The sequence below is a fragment of the Lonchura striata genome, chromosome 1A (assembly GCF_050655825.1).
Source record: "Lonchura striata isolate lonStrDom1 chromosome 1A, ASM5065582v1, whole genome shotgun sequence".
NCBI classification, from domain to species: domain Eukaryota; kingdom Metazoa; phylum Chordata; class Aves; order Passeriformes; family Estrildidae; genus Lonchura; species Lonchura striata.
In genome coordinates, this window is record NC_140741.1 from 57363585 (window position 1) to 57379622 (window position 16038).

At 42.4% G+C, this 16038-nt stretch overlaps 1 protein-coding gene across 1 annotated transcript in view; it reads right to left on the bottom strand.

Moving 5' to 3' along the window:
• Positions 1-4510, bottom strand: part of TMCC3 (transmembrane and coiled-coil domain family 3) — a 132677-nt gene extending 128167 nt beyond the window's left edge. Inside the window, exon 1 of the mRNA XM_021527981.3 lies at positions 4386-4510. Coding sequence (XP_021383656.1) covers positions 4386-4397 — 12 coding nt within the window. The 5' untranslated portion in view covers positions 4398-4510. The remainder of the gene's footprint in view (positions 1-4385) is intronic.
• Positions 4511-16038: the final 11528 nt, after the last annotated feature.

Below are 16038 nucleotides of genomic sequence, written 5' to 3' on the forward strand. Positions count from 1 at the left end.
GCCACTCTCCCCCATTAGCACAAATTGTCCCAGTTTTTGCCCAACGTGTTGTAAAGACCAGATAACGACAACTTGCTAAAAATAAAGCTTTCATTCTCCTCAAACACCTGATTAATAAACTATATAGCAAGCACTGTTTTGGACCTGGCAAAGGATATTTGTCCTTCCTCATGAATTACCTTATGAATTAAACAGACTGTTTCCCTTCCCTCTCCATAAGTACTAAGAGTAGTTAAGATTATTGAGTATCAGAGACCAAACCCACCTAAAAGTATTAAAGGATACATAATAAAAACAGAAGTAGCATACAATTTCATCTTCATTACAGACTTTGTTTAGCCCAGCCTGGATTTTCAGTATATTCTGCTCATACTAATTTCTTATTTTTTGTTGTTCCTAAATACTAATTTCTTGGTGATGTATTTGATTTTCATTAATTTCCAAGTGTAGGTACATCTTTCCTGAAGAAATAACACTGGCAGTATTTGACATGTGAATTTGTTTACCCTAGTGAAAATGAACAACCTACACAGAGCTGATACTCAAGAGATAATATAAACAGACATAAGCGAGAACTTATATGTAATATGTACTTTAGTGATCTGGTGACAGACTGCTGAGACTGAATAAATTAACTCCTAATATGGTCAATTGAGACAGGTAGGTCATTTGGCAAGAGAAACTGAGAGGAACAAATCCAAAGAGACAAGATTGTTGAGATCTGGAGAAGTGGCTTTCCATCTGTTACCTGGAAATGTAGTCTGTCCTCTCTGTTACCGCATTCCTGCAAAATAGAATAGACAGCTTGTCTCCATTAACCACAATGCCAGTCTACTGTATTTGAATGACCAGGAAGGAGGAGGCACACAAAAACAGGAAAATAACCTCAGGGATTTTCCCCCTGCTTATATATGCATTAGCATTTTCTTACTAATAAGAAACTAAGTGAAAAGAGGGGCATATGGAAGAAAAAGAATCAGATCTTTCATGTGGAATAAAATCAAGCAGACCAGCCTCAGCTGATGTTAGCTACACATCCAGCTGCAGCACCTACATATTACACAACAGGGTTCATACAAGCAAGAAACCTGGACATGTCAATGGTATCTATGTTGTTTCTAACTATTTTGAATAGCTTGAAGAGCAAGAGAAGTAGTGGTGGCCAGGAAGACCTGTACACACAGCTATCACATTTCTGAAGTCTGAAAAGAGAGTGTCGAGACAAGGAAAGGGGGGGGACTTTGAAATTATCAAACTCCTATAAAGCATCTTAAATATGGTGTCAGGATAATTAGTAATCAATAACCTCCAAGGGTTTTAGAAAGTGTTCTTTGTGAAGAACAGGTTGGACACAAGTAGCTGGAGGAGCCAGAAGGGGTGGTAAGCAGAGGCAGGCACTTGGTAAGAGCTGTTGAGCTAAGCTCCAGGCCTAGAGGAGAATGTTGAAAGCAGCAGGCTAGCAGAGCATTGCTACTGCCCATCCTTCCCTGTCCATGGTGCTCTCTGTGCCACGCTGCACAGCCCCGATGCACAGTGCCAGATTTCACTTAGCCTGGACTGCTCTGCTTTCCTCCACAGACTACAGCAGGGACCTGAGGAACATGTGGAGGGCTGTCTGCCTAAGATGTGCTTCTGGACCCAGGAGCAAAAGCACAGAGGGTGCAGCACAGAAGCCCCAGGACTGCCAGCCTCTGCACACCACTGCTGGCCTCTGGCCACCAGTGCCTGAAGGACTTCATCCCACTTTAGTGACTGAAGCACGGGGAGCAGGCAAGTTTCTCAGGGAGATCAGCTCACCTGGGGAGCCAAGGGCTCAGCTTAGGGAAAGCCCACCCCATCCACACAACTCAAGAGCAGCTCCCCAGAGGCACCAACATTTCACTGATTCCGCCCATCTTCACAGGCCCATTTTGTCTGCATTACATTTGAATTTCAGTACACCTCAAACAGAAAGGGAAAAGACATTATTTCATGTCTCCAGCCACAAACCCCAGGTTTTTGTTATGTTAATGAGGCCCCTAAAACATCTATTTTACTTATTGCTTCTTTATGAGCACAGATGGCCTTGTCAAACATGAACCAAATGGAAAGTGTAGATTTAACACAAATTTTTGACCCATATTAAATCCCATGCAAGAATTCGAGCTTTCCAACTCAGTGGTCCAGCTTTTATTTATTTATTTATTTTCTTACTTTTGAAGCAATCACTGAAACATAAACTACATTTAGAGACAGCAAAACAGAGGGGTCTGAAATGTTAGGCTTCCTCTTGATGGCCATACAATCACATAATGGGGAACAACAGAAAAACAAAGGTTTCTCTGAGTTTTATGTTCCCTTTCTGACAGATATAAAAGCAAAAAAAAGGAGATGTTAAGATGGAAATCCTAGAAAATCCTACGGAACAGCAGAGAATAAAGAGGAGACAAAGCAGTCAACACTTAAGTTTCATACTCCAGAGAGCCATGACATGAAATTAATTTTGCTGTTGGTTCCCCACACTGATACCATTTTTCCAAGACATGCTAAGGACTATGAACTCACTGAGGAAGGTTGCCCAGTGGGATGCCTAAACAGACCACTACTGATTCAAAGTGAGAGTTGCAATTTCTTTTTATTTCTTGATCCATTTGTCTAGAAGGAGATTTTCTTTCTCAGATGATTTGTTATGCAGCCTTCATTAGTGCTAAGATGTTGCCTAAAAATTAGGAATTACAAATTTTATCACTTTAGCTAAAGTTAGCTTAGTTTAACATCTCTTGGCAGTGCTCTAGTTGTGTATAGCAGAGGAATTTAGAACAAGTGGCCCATAATTCACATGGAGGTCAGTCTGTGATGGACAGCTCATAAACATGCAGCACAAAACAGGATGACAACATAAACCAATGCTCAAAGCCTGATTCAGCCCTTGAGCAACCACAGAATAAGGTACGAGAAAGAAACAAGGCTCAAATACCTTGTATCCAGAATTCCCAAGGTAATTTTGCCCTTTAATAAACCCTTAATTTCAAATAATGACAACCTCTGCATTTCCTCTCCTTAGCATAGGACTATGATGGGCAGTGGAAGAAGATAAAACTCAAATAAAGCATTCGTTCAACATTTTTCACTATGAGAGGATAGAATTAATCAGCTTTCTCTTAACCAGCTTGTCCAAACCGTAAACAAACACACAATAATTAACACTAAGTGTAAAATACTGCTATTTGTAAAAGAGATTAGCAGTATCAGGCTTATGGAGTCCAGCTAAGCAGAGGGTTCCTCCCAAAACAAAGAGAAATCATCTTGCTTATTCTGTGTTCCCCCGGCTCTGCCAAAACAAGCACAGCCTTTGCAACCTGGATCTGTGGCTCAGAACAGCTGAAGAGGATCCCAGGCTCCAACAACCAGGAAGTGATGGAAGAGATTTTCTATGTGTTTTAACATGAATTTTGAGAGATGTCTTACTATTCCAGTTGTCTGAGCTACAGTACACTTAGGCTTATGGGCCTAAGGATGTAACAACAAAATTTGGAAAGATCACATAAAATGGGAGCAAGACAGGAACAACAGTGGGACAAGAAGCCTGAGCAAAGTGATTCACTCTTTTGATAACATGCCTTCTACACTGGCACTATCCTTTTACAGCCTGTTTCAGGATGACGCCCAAGTCTACCTAGAAGGGAAGCTTCCCTTTTTGGAAGGAGCAGTGATTGGAGCTGGATATTAGAAAAAGGATCTCTACGGACTTTGATAGCTTTTGGTTTCAATTCCAAAGTGGGGTCTGGTTGGGTACCACGCTGTCCTCGGCTAAGAGCTCCGGGTTATTTTTCTACACCTTTTAGCAGCGCCTTCGGCAGTCATGAGAGCCTTGCGTTCGCGTACACACAGCATCGCCAGCGCCGCTGCTAGTGTGGATGGAGAGCTGTTCCCTTCGCCCAAGTCTATCCGAGATCTCGCAGCCAAGTGATCCTCTGCGGCCGTGCAGGGAACAATAGCGGCGGGGGAAGCCCCCGGCCGCCCGCCCCGCCGCCGCTCCCGCCCGCAGCCCCGGGCGCCCCGGGCGCTCGGCACTCGCCCCGCGCCGCCGCAGCCGCGTCCGCGGCCAGCGGCGGCGGCCTGCGGGGACACCCCGCGCCCCGGCTCTCCGCCGCCGCCGGCATCCACGGCAACTCCGACCGGTGCACGGCCCGCCCGGAGAGGCAAAGTTTGCTCGCACCTGGGACCTCGCCCCTCGGACCCCGCCCGCAGCTCCGCGCCCCGCCCGCCCTCACGGGCGCAACTGCCCCGCGGGGGCCGCCCGGTGCCAAGGCGCCACCTGGCGGGGCCCTGGCGGACCTGCGGCTGCCCCCGCTCCCGTGCGCGGCCGGACTCGCCCGGGGCCGGGCGGCGAGCGCGGTGCTTACCTTGCGCAGCATGCTGGGCGGGCAGCGCCGGGGGCTCCCCGCCGCGGCGCCGCGCTCTCCCGCCCCTCCCGGCGCGGCGGCCCCTCCGTGCGCGCTGCCCGCGCTGAGCGGCGGCGCAACGGCCGCGCCCGCCACGAGGCAGCGCGGCCGCGGGGGGGCCGGGCGGCGGGCGTGGGCGGGCCCGGCCCCTTCCCCGGCCGCGGCCCCCGCCCGTTGCCCGCGGCCGGGGCGGCCGGGGAGAGGCGCGGAGCGGGCGCCCGGCTCCGGGGGCTCCTTGTCACGCCGCGTGGGAGCCCGGAGCGCTGTGGCGAGAGCCCGCGGAAAGCAGCGCGCTCGCCCCTCAGCCGCGCCGCGTTGGCCGGTCCGGGTCACGGCAGGGCAGGGCTGGGGCTGCTCCCTCCGGTGAGCGAGGAGACGGCGGGCTGGATGGCTGCATCGCCCCAGCCTGCTTCGACCGTGGGAAGCCACCTGGACCACGGTGCTCCAGCTGCTCGTAACGAAGCGAGTCTCAGCCGAAGCGAATTACACACATTCCAGCAGTAATTTGCTTTTCCTGAAAGCTGTAGTACACCATGAGAGTGACAAGCTGTTCTCAAGTTAAAATAGAATCCGATCTCAAAAGGTATTTATTGTTAATAATTATATACTTTCTGTAATAATGTTAAATGCAAGAATCCAGGGCTCCCGCCGTCAGGTGTGTGGAGGTGAATCGTTTGGCATGTTACACCTGCACACGAACCGCCCGTGTGAGCCTGTGTGCCGAGCAGCCAAATGCAGAGCAGCAGGTTGTGTCTCGGGAAGAGAGCACCACACATTTCAGATTCTGAAGCATGTGACTTATCTTAGGGCAAACCATTATTTCAAGTTTTCTCTGTGTCCCGGTACATTCATCAAGTAACTTTTTTATGAAACCTCAGTCCTGCGAGCATAAGGTAGCCCACAGAAATTCATTTCTAGCAAGATAGTTAACAAATAAAAAGCAGACAAGTTAGGGAAAACTGTCATCACATTTTCACTTGGACTTAGTTTGACAGGAGCAGTTTAGCTGAAGCAAGAGAATATTCGCTGGCAGATTAGTATTACATTTGTAACGCTGTGTCATGGAGAGCAGCAAGCGAAGAGTACCTGGCCATCAGATTTTGTCCATCACATTTGTGATGCTGAGTCAAACGTTGCTGCTTTTGATCTTGTGGTATATGGTGTCACTCAGCACAATGTTGCCTTAAGGTGCTCAACTGGTGGGATTGTCACTTGAGTGGAATGTGCATGACTAGCAGTTTGTAATGTTGGTTATGGTCAGTGTCAGCTATCCTCCTTTTAGCATGTTGATTTGTCTCCTGATGCTGGTTGTTAGGTGCTTCTACTCTCTCTGGTGTGATTGTACAGACTTCAGTAGTGCTCCTATTCACTTCCTCAGGCTGCCTCTTCCCTTTCTTTTGTCTCCTGAAAATGAAGAACCCTGAGTTTCGTCAAAATGTCCATATTACAGGTACAATAGGATGTTTTCAGAGTCTAGTTTGAAGATGACAACGCACAGAAACCAGTGGTGTTTCCAAGAATACTGCCTGCTACAGTCATTAACTCTTCTTGGCCACTACCCAGTGTAAAACACTGAGACACATCCCTCTTCATGCACCTGCTGTCACCTCGGCTGTGACAGACTCTAACAGATTTCCTTTCCTCCAGACATTCCTCATTGAAATTGCAGGTCTTGCTTGCATGAGGTTTGATTGCATAAGCTTGACACAACTACTAGTTTACTAATAAGTGAAATGGGATAATAACAAAGAATAAGAACCTCAGCAATAATCCTAGACCATAGACATAGGGGAATCTTCTCTGATTATTTAGCTTGTTTTCTCTGCAGTTACACTCAAGAAAATATATGTGCTCTGAAATTACTTCTTTTCTGAAGAAAATCTCAGAGTGTGATTAAAAAAAGAGTTGAAATCCCAAGATTTAGGTGTTACAATGCAAACATTACATGTATGGAGTTCTTAGAGTAGTCCAAACATCAGTGTTTAGTACCTTGGCTTTTTATCCATTAGTAGGATTCAATACTTTGGAACATGTTTAATCTCCTGATAAGCCAAAAACTATCCAAAGTCAGCAACAGAAAGATTTTTCAGAGAACAATCTCCTTGGGATTCCTAACAACAGGTTGTGAAGTCTGGTTCCCATCTCAAGGCCACAGTTTCTGTGTTCTCAATTCAGGGCTGAGCATTTGCCTTGAAGATGGATCCTGGTGTCCAAGGCTGTGCTAGATAACTCACCTCAGTGCATGTTTTTAAATTTTTTTCTCATAACAGCTCTGTCTCCTTGCACTGCTGACCTCTGCAATTTTTTTCTGGAGCTGTAAAAAATTAAGTTACATCCCTTTATTTTGAAAATATAAGCATTTTAAGATAGATGAAAAGTTTGGAATCCTGACCTGCCAAGAAATGTGGCAGGTAGGGATTTTTGATACAACTCCAGGCCATCTGGCCAAACAGCAGCAAATAATTAAATTTATTGTCTTGTCTTGTCTTGTCTGAGATAACATCATTTCAGGCCTCAGGACCACTTATGTTTCCACTCTTTCATCCCATCACTGTGCTTTTGGGTTTTGTGGTGTTTTTTGCTGATTTTTATCAGTTGTTATGACTGTACATAATCCTTGGCACCCACATTCTCCTGTCCCTCTGCTGCTGTAACTTTATGTTCTTCCTCAGTACACTCACTCTGACATCAGCCCCTTTTCTCTTACAGTTTTAACCTACTTACCATGCTTGTTCAATACCAGACATCTTCAGAGGAAGTCAGGACACAAAACCATGTGTGATTGTGATGTGTGATTCCATTGGTGGAATTGATCCACAGTCTGCAGGAACAGTCCCTGTACAAAAACATACTTCCTCCTCCAAGAACCCTCTAAAAAAATTATGACCAACAAGAATTGTATCATTATTTTCAAGCTTGTTTTGACAAAGCCATGTTAATTTGCTTATCTACAAAGATCTTTAGCCACATGTAATAATGCCATTTAATTGGAATATGATAGGTGGGAATTCTACCCCATCCTCAGATGAAAACTGGATAACTGGAGAATAACCAGCATTCAGCATGAACACACCTGCTTCTTATTTCCTCTGACTTTCACTCATAATTTTTGGTGTCTTACTTTCACAAAACTTCTCAAATCAATCAGTCTGCAGTTCCTTCCCTCCAAAGAGCTTTAGGTAACAGTTTGCTGCCTTCTCATATTTGGGTAATTTTACAGTTTTACATTACCAGCTGAATGGTGCTACACTATAGTGCTCTCAACTTGTTCCCACTAGGGAATTTGCCAATAACACCAACTTCTTGTTATTCTTAATGTCATACTTTGCTTTTCAATGCCCAAAGCCAAACATGAAGAAAAGGTGATGAAATTTCCCATTAAAGTATCACTAATATAATATACTGTTCTTAAAATACTCTAACAATTCCTCTATGTGTGCATTTTATTGGCAGTTTTGTCCTTCTGGAGGAATTAATCATTTTTTCCTGGACCAAACCACTGTGCTTCTGACATGTTCTGTCCCACTAATCTGTTTACCTGCCAAAGTGGATAAATACATGGAATCTTCCAGTTCTGCCTGAGCAAGACTTGTGCTGATTGAGAGGTTTTGTCTGGAGAAACACAGCTGGATGGCAGCCAAAGAGGTAGGGCCAGTTTGCATCATCTTCCCTAAAGACTACTAGAAGTTTCTTCTGCCCTGTCCTTATTTTCCAGTTTTTCACAAATGAACCGAAAGTCCTGAAGCAAAATACATTCCTTGTCTTGTCCCTCTGTCATTGAAGTCCAATTCCCACAAAAATTACCCCTCCTACTGTATGATCAACATTTACAGGGTGAAAAAACCCAGAACATATATTACTTTTATCCTCCAATCTTTGTCCAAGGGTGTTGTCCTTCAGCAGCTCCTTGAATTGGGAAAGAATTTTTTTTCCTTCATCCTATCTGCAAGAATCCAATAGCCCATCCCCTAATGCTGCCCCACCTCTCTGAGGTACAACCTCCCGCTTGGGTTTTACTCTTCCTCAGCCCATCAGCCAGCTCCCTCCAAACATTTTACTCAGTGGTATTGACTCCACTGAAAGTAAAGGAACTCTTACAAAAGTGGCATCTGATCTTTGGGCTGACTGGTTTACTTAAAGTTCTGGTGTCCAGGCACCTGATAGTACAGAGCATTCTACAAGAGCAGTTCAAGGGGTGCCCTGGAGCATGCCAAATATCACCAGGCTCCGGTTTCACATATGTGGATGCAAAGTTGGTCATTTTTCCTCCCCCCGGTATTTACTGAATAATTCTGTCAGATGCAAAAATGAAAACACATTGTAGATTACAACCTGCTCTTTAAAAGCAGCATGTTTGAAATGCCTGTAGCAAGCCTCATTTCTGCAGGTTTGGATGCAAAATGTTGCTATGGGAACTAAACCATCTCTCCACCCAATCAGCTAAAGCAAGAGGTGGGTTTTTTTAAATAACGAGATTGTCTTTATCTGCCCTTCACCTAACCAGTCAACAGAAGAATGAGAACAACGATTTCCACAGCCAAACCATAGAAAATGTGACTCACTGCTAAAAAAAAAATGTATAAGCTTCTTAGGTCTGGGATATTGACATCTTATTGTAGAATATGAGCAGACAATAAGGCAAACTGACAAATCAATCTAATTTGACAGTGCAATCAAGGAAAGAAGTGGGTGTGAAACTGCTCAAATCTAACTAAACCTTGCTTTGGGAGGGAAAGCTTGAAGAGGTCTTCAAGGACTTGAAAGAAGAATAGTGCTAACAGAGGAAAAGACTTTATGTGGTTGAATGATTTCCTCCTTTACCGTGCATACATGTTGAGGCTGGGTTTATGTGAGTTTATTTTCTCTTCCATGAGCTGGTCCTGCTCATCCCACCAGAGGAGTGTCCAGGCTGTTCTCACACAGGCTACACTCTGTTAGCCTGCAAAAGCCACAGTCAGCATCAATTTTCCTCAGAGACCAATGGGACAAGGCTTGGGTGTACTCTGTCAAATCCTTCACAATAGATTAGTATGCATTAATCGCTTCATTAATGTTTTAATTCAGTCAAGGTGAGCCAGAGACCTCCATCCACAGCAAATGAAAAGTTACATAACCTAGTTTGATCCTCTCTTGTCTAGAATGATGTATTAGTTCTGTGGCTCTGCTAAGGTTTAACGACATGTTTGACTACAGTGAGCATTTACTTAATTCCTGCCTCTTGTCAGTCTGTAACTGAAATTATATTTCCAAAAAATATAAATATACAGAAATTATATTTCCAAAAAAACCCCAACAATTGAAACAGGTCAGTAATTTTGGGGTAATTTTCAGACTAATTCAAACTCTGTTGACAATGATTTTTTCAAACTTTTCGTATAAGGTGAAAGTACTAAATATAATAATAATAATAATAATAATAATAATAATAATAATAATAATAATAATGGTTTTTAAATGTTTTAAAATCTGACTAGCCATTTCATGAATGGGAATAAAGTCAGTCTTTATTAATGACTGATTGAACTGTCAATCTTCACTCCTTCTTAGTTATTAAAATGAATAAAAGCATACCCTTATCAATCTTGGATTATGTACACATGTCACATGCTGTCTCTCTCCTCCAGGAGATGTCAATTTAAAGCTATGAGACAGCTCACAGAAGAAAGGAAGTAGCTGTCTGCTCACAAGGCCCATAATAGAAATAAAATAACACTATATGCACAAATACAAAATAAAATGTGAGCATCAACCCAGTTACTTTCTCCTTACTAAATGTAGGAAAATTATCTGTCCTTTGTCATTAAAAGTCTGAAGGGTACATGCTCTTGTTGCTGCATGTATGAACACTTCCATCTATATTTACTCAAGGAATTTGACTATAACTGTAAAAAATTGCTGTTATTCATTGTTCAAAAGCAAAATAATTGGCTCATTCTTGCTAAACAGTGTGCTACCACAATTGTGGTATAACTGTCAGCTTGGTGCGATTTTAGCTGTTCTGTTCAAGATCATTGAAAAGCACTTCATGTTTTTACTTTTCAGATAGCTATTCAGTTGCTTTTGCTGCTACTACTGATTCACCTAATAATTTTTCATACACAAAGCCAATTCCTGTTATTATTTAGTAAGACTTGTGTTCCCATTGAAGGCAATCCAGATTCATCATACCAAGACATTATGCTGATAGCATTGGCTGAGACAAATACAAAGCTTCTCATGTTGGGAGTGAATTCAGGATCTTCTTAGATCCCAGAATATATCAAGTCAAAATAAAATTGCCATATTTAAGACAGAAACTCAATAGACTGTGTGTTTGCAGTGCCTGCAGAAGAGGGAAATACTACAATATATTCCTTTCAGCCTCTATAGAGAATGGGAAATTCTAAGAGCTCCATTAGAGACACCTCACACCTTCCTCAATCAACTCTTCTGCTTTTGGCTGGAATAGAGTTCATTTTCTCCGTAGTAGCTGGTGTAGGGCTGGGAACAGTGCTGGTAACACTGGGATGTTGTAGCTATTGCTGATCAATGATCACACAGCATCAAGGCCTTTTCTGCTTCTCACCCCACCCCACCAGAGAGAGGGCTGGGGCTGCATGAGGAGTTGGGACGGAACACAGCTGGGACAGCTGACCCAAACTGAACACAGGGATTTTCCACACCATATGGCATCATGCTCAGTATATCAATCTGGGGGAAGATGAAGGAAGCTGTGGACATTCAGAGCAATGGCATTCATCTTACAAGTCACTGTTCTGTGTGATGGAGCCCTGCTCTCCTGTAAGGCTGAACACCTTCCAGCCCATGGGAAGCAGCAAATTAATTCCTTTTTTGCTTTGCTCACATGTGTGGTTTTTGCTTTCCCTATTAAACTGTTTTTATGTCAACTTGTGAGTTTTTCAAGCTGTTACCCTCGATTCTCCACCTGATCTCACCAGGGTGAGCAAGAGAGTGGCTGAGCAGGGCCCAGTTGCCATCTGGGGTTAAACGACAACATCATCATTAAAAAAATCATACATTGGCAAGCATATGTTTGTGTTCCCTCACCTATGAACTCAGAGCAAACGGCCAGCAGCAGCAGGGAAAGCAGAGAAGTCCCAGCAGCGCCAGCTGGACTGACTTAGCTGATGAAGTGTGCATAAACAGCAAACATCCATCATCATAAATTATCCTCCAAATCCCTTTTCACATCCAGTCAACTCCTCCCATCTAATGCTTCTTAGACAACCTGTGACATCTGTGGCCTGAATCCTGCAAATGACTAGACTGAGTAGGAAATGTGCTCTGTAAACATGCTGTTCATTATAGCTATTTTATGTACTGCCAGATGGATTGATTTGAAATGGTTTATTGCTTACTCACCCTTTTGCATATTTGAATTAGAAGAGTTAACAAATTGACTAATAATCAGGAATCAAATGCTTCAGGCCATCAACGATTATGAAACTGCCTTTTCTGCCTCCATAGGCAGGGGAGCTGAAAATTTTACATGGGGGTATTTTTATCTGAACAGAGTTTGACTTTGTTAAACAAGCTACACATTGCAAATAAACTTCAAGACTATTAGTAGGAAAAACAAATATGAAAATATTGTAGCTTAATAATTGGCTATAGAGTTTTTATTTTGATATGTTTTAAACAACAGACAGAGAGAACTAGAAAGGTAGACCTTAGTAAAAGAATTCAACTGGGACATAAGAAAGTTGATATTAGAAAGATACTTTTCTCAGAAAAAAACAATAGTAGCAAACATGTATTAATTCAATATCACTATTTCAACATCATCCAGCACTCATGAGATCAAGCTTATTTCAGTGATGGTATTAGTATCAGTATCCAGCACTTCTAAGTAAAGCAAATACAGACCAAGAGAATCAGAGAAGCATGTATTTTAAAGCACATGAGTAAGCTTATGGAGCAAAAACCTACTGAAAGGAATAAAATATTTCAGTCAGGTAGAGCAGAGCAGAGTTAATAGAAATACATTATCCTGTGGCTGAAGAAACAAGCTCAGCCAGACTTTATGCTCCCCCTCCAACATTTTCATGGAATGATGGCAGGTAGCTACTCTGCTTCTTACAAGATTAGCTATATGTAACTTCACTGAACTCAGCACACTGAGCTGCATTTGTGGCAATTTCAATAACTGCCATTCTGGTTCCAGTCTGTAAATTTTCTAAATTATACAAAAATATGTTTGCATTTGAGTTTACCTGCTCCACAGATATATTCTCCCCCAGCTGCTGCAAAACTAAGCCCAGCTTTTTCCAGAGTTGGCTAACTCAGTTACAGAGCTGGTGTATCCAGGAAGTATTTTCCATCTCTTAATTGCAGTGACATTTGAGAATGCCTGCCCTCTGGAAGGCTGCCTGGCCTGTAGATCGTAGATCTTTTATCAAACTGGGGTTTGCCCTCACTTTTGCATTCTGTCCGAGCTTACAGAATTTTTGATTTTATTTAAATGAACACATATTAGTCCTGACTCAGGACAGCATTAAATAATATCCTTAATCACTTTCTCAATGTAATTAAAATTTACTGTATGTTGAAATGCTTTCTTGCACTGACTCCATACAGGGCAAGCTTCTGGTCTTTCTTAGCATTGCTTTGCACTGCCTCTATAGAAGAAATGCAATTTGGAAGCATCATTCACTGTATTCCTTCCCAATCCACTAGCAGTATCTTCTCCACATAAAGGGTATTTTGAGAAGCAGATCCTCTCTCATTACAACTTATCACACAGGACACTGCTCTCAACAGCCCCACAGTAAATCCATACCAAACTGTAAATATGACATAACATGGGGTGTTGAAAGCACCACAGTTCATCTCAAATTTGTAATAATGACCTACTCTTTATAGCAGCAAGGATTTGAGAACATGGCAATTCAGAACAAATAGAGAAATATTTCTCTGCCTTTCCTAGTTGGTACCTTCTGGTGGGTTTCACTCACACATGAAAGGCTAATTGCCTAGCTCAACTGCTGGAAAATTGTTTACCTCCACCTTGCCTATAGGCAGGTTCCTTTAATGAGAAATGAAGTAAATTTACTTAAAATTTACTGTTCCACTCAATACTCCTCCCTGACTCAATAATTGGAGCTGGTTCCCTTCTTACAGAATAAAAACTATTTTAAACAGCAGGAGTAACAAGGCATACATTTGGCAAAAAAAGGTGTTTTTCCAGAGTCATGTGGAAAACAAGACAGGCCCTTTAATTACCAAGTAGAAATAAAGCTGTCAGGCATTTACTGACAGTTTTTCATAATGATCTTTAGCACACAGCACAGAGAAATGTAACCTCAGTGCCAGTGTTAGATCAAAGTTTGTCTGCTGTTGATTAGAAGGAAAGAATATATGAAGTCTGAGGGTGACATCTGGTATTTCAACACAAATATGGAAGCTTTCAGATATAAAAAGGCTTTTGTCAAGATAATCTCCACTTAAAGCTCAACAATGTAAACGGTGACCAAACTGAAGACGGCAAGCACTAGAACCCACAAAAGTGAGACACTGAAAAAATGACTTTTATTTAGCTGGCATTTTTTTATCTGTTAACATGGTATGCTGTAAGCAGTATATGGGCTGTGCAGAGCAAAAGGGAATGCCATGGATGGCTGCATTGAATTATTCGAGCAGTGTAATATTTACTGCTCCATAAAACCCATCATATGGAAATCAATTCCCATCACAGAGGTTGTTGTTATATATTTTGGCTGTTGAATTGTAAATCAAATGGTGGAAGCTTAAGTTCAATATATAATGTGTCTCAATACAGGAATTTTTTATTTTTTATTTTTTATTTTAACAGTTACTCTACACAACTGTGACTTCTTGTTTTGAACAAATACAAAATATAAATTGTCTGTGGCAGCAGATTCAGCTAGTGTAGTCTGGCAGGAAAAGGGCAGAGAAAGGCCACATGCCTATTGCAGTGGCATTCAGTCAAGCCCTAGAAGGCCATTACTTTCTGCTTGGGTGGGATCTTGGGCAGCATGAAGAACTCATAATGATGAGGCAACCTTTTGCCTCATGGTTTGGCTTATTATTTTCAAAAGGTCAGCTTTTAAATGTAGGTAAATATAAACATTGTTGCACAAGAGCTGGAACTATAGAAAACCACGTGGCCACATGCACCCACCAAAATAGCTCTGGTTTTTTTCTCCCAGGAACTGATCACATGCCCTGTTTCCTCTGCACACTCTGAATTCCCCCCTGCTTCCTGTGCTCACTGCCTGCTGCCCCACTCACACTCCAAGCCAACAGACCAGCTGGGACACCTAACATCACAGGAAAAGTCACAGAAAGCAGAATCTGATGAGATACTTGGCTTTGATTTTATTTTAATTCTGATTTCTCATTTTTTGTATTATTTTAAACAGATGGTGATCAGTGAGACATACAGTATCACTGATGATCAGGGAATGCTGTCCCAGCATTGCTCTGAGTCTGTAGAAATAGAGAAAACTGAGAACAGCAAGAGACTAAGAGCAGAGTAGGAGTTTCTATTTTTCCTTATCAGTACCCTGACTATACCTACCCCAATTAAAAGCACTTGCATATGAGTCATCAATCATTTTAAAGCTTGTATTAGCTCGTGAGCAGGTTATGAGCTGAAATGATCAGAGAGGGGTGGGGAACACTTGCTGCTCCATGGCCTGTTCTTCCCCATAGAAGTCATCAGCCTTACTGCACCTCTAAGAGGTGTGATTCCCTAGTTCACAGGTTCCCCTGAGTGGAAAAATGAGGTGTGCAAGCAATTATCCTTCTCACCATTGCCTCTAAAGGTCAGGCAGCTCCTACTCAGGAGGTCTGCATGCCAGCAGTGAGGCTAAGGTCAATACAGAAGTACACAGAGAGCCAAGTATCTTGGGAGAGTGGCTGGTTCAGAACTGAGTGGTGAAAGTGCTAATAATACAGGACAGCTTAATATTTTTATTTTTTATTTGGAAAAAAAATAAGATTCCTATAATTCATGTAAATTAGAGAGATTTTGTTCTTTGATTGTGAGGAACTGAGGAAGATTTGTAGGATGAACATGTAGGATAACCTGGCATGTTTAGATGCCCATGAACCTCAGGAGTAATAGAATAGTTGGCTGAGGATTCTTTTCTACTGACCTTGATTTTGAAGGCACTGGAGGAATTCCAGGAGATTGAAATACTTATGCTGCGCTAGTATATAAAGTGTTGAAGTGACTTCACTAAGATAAATAGCAGTGACACTCCCTAGCAGGGACAGGCAGGGAAATGTAGAAAAAACACACTGGTAGAGACAGTAAAGAGTGACAGTATTCCAAGAATGAACAATAGGCACAGAATGTCAATTGTGATTTTTCTGAGACTTGCCAAAGAAATCTAATTTAATAATTTCAGATTACAGGTTTCTACAGGTACCAGTGGAGATGTAACACACCTAGGTGATTACAAGGGGGTTAATTTTGTACTGTGTAAAACCTAATGAAAAGTTAGCAATATACCATATCAGAAAAGCCCTTGGTAAGTTCTTTAGAAACAACAGCTCCCATGAGTATAGTTTTATTTAGCTCGTCCCTCTATATTTCAAGTATATGCTTCAGGTTGTCCTCCCTCTCAGTGCTTGCTAATATGAAATT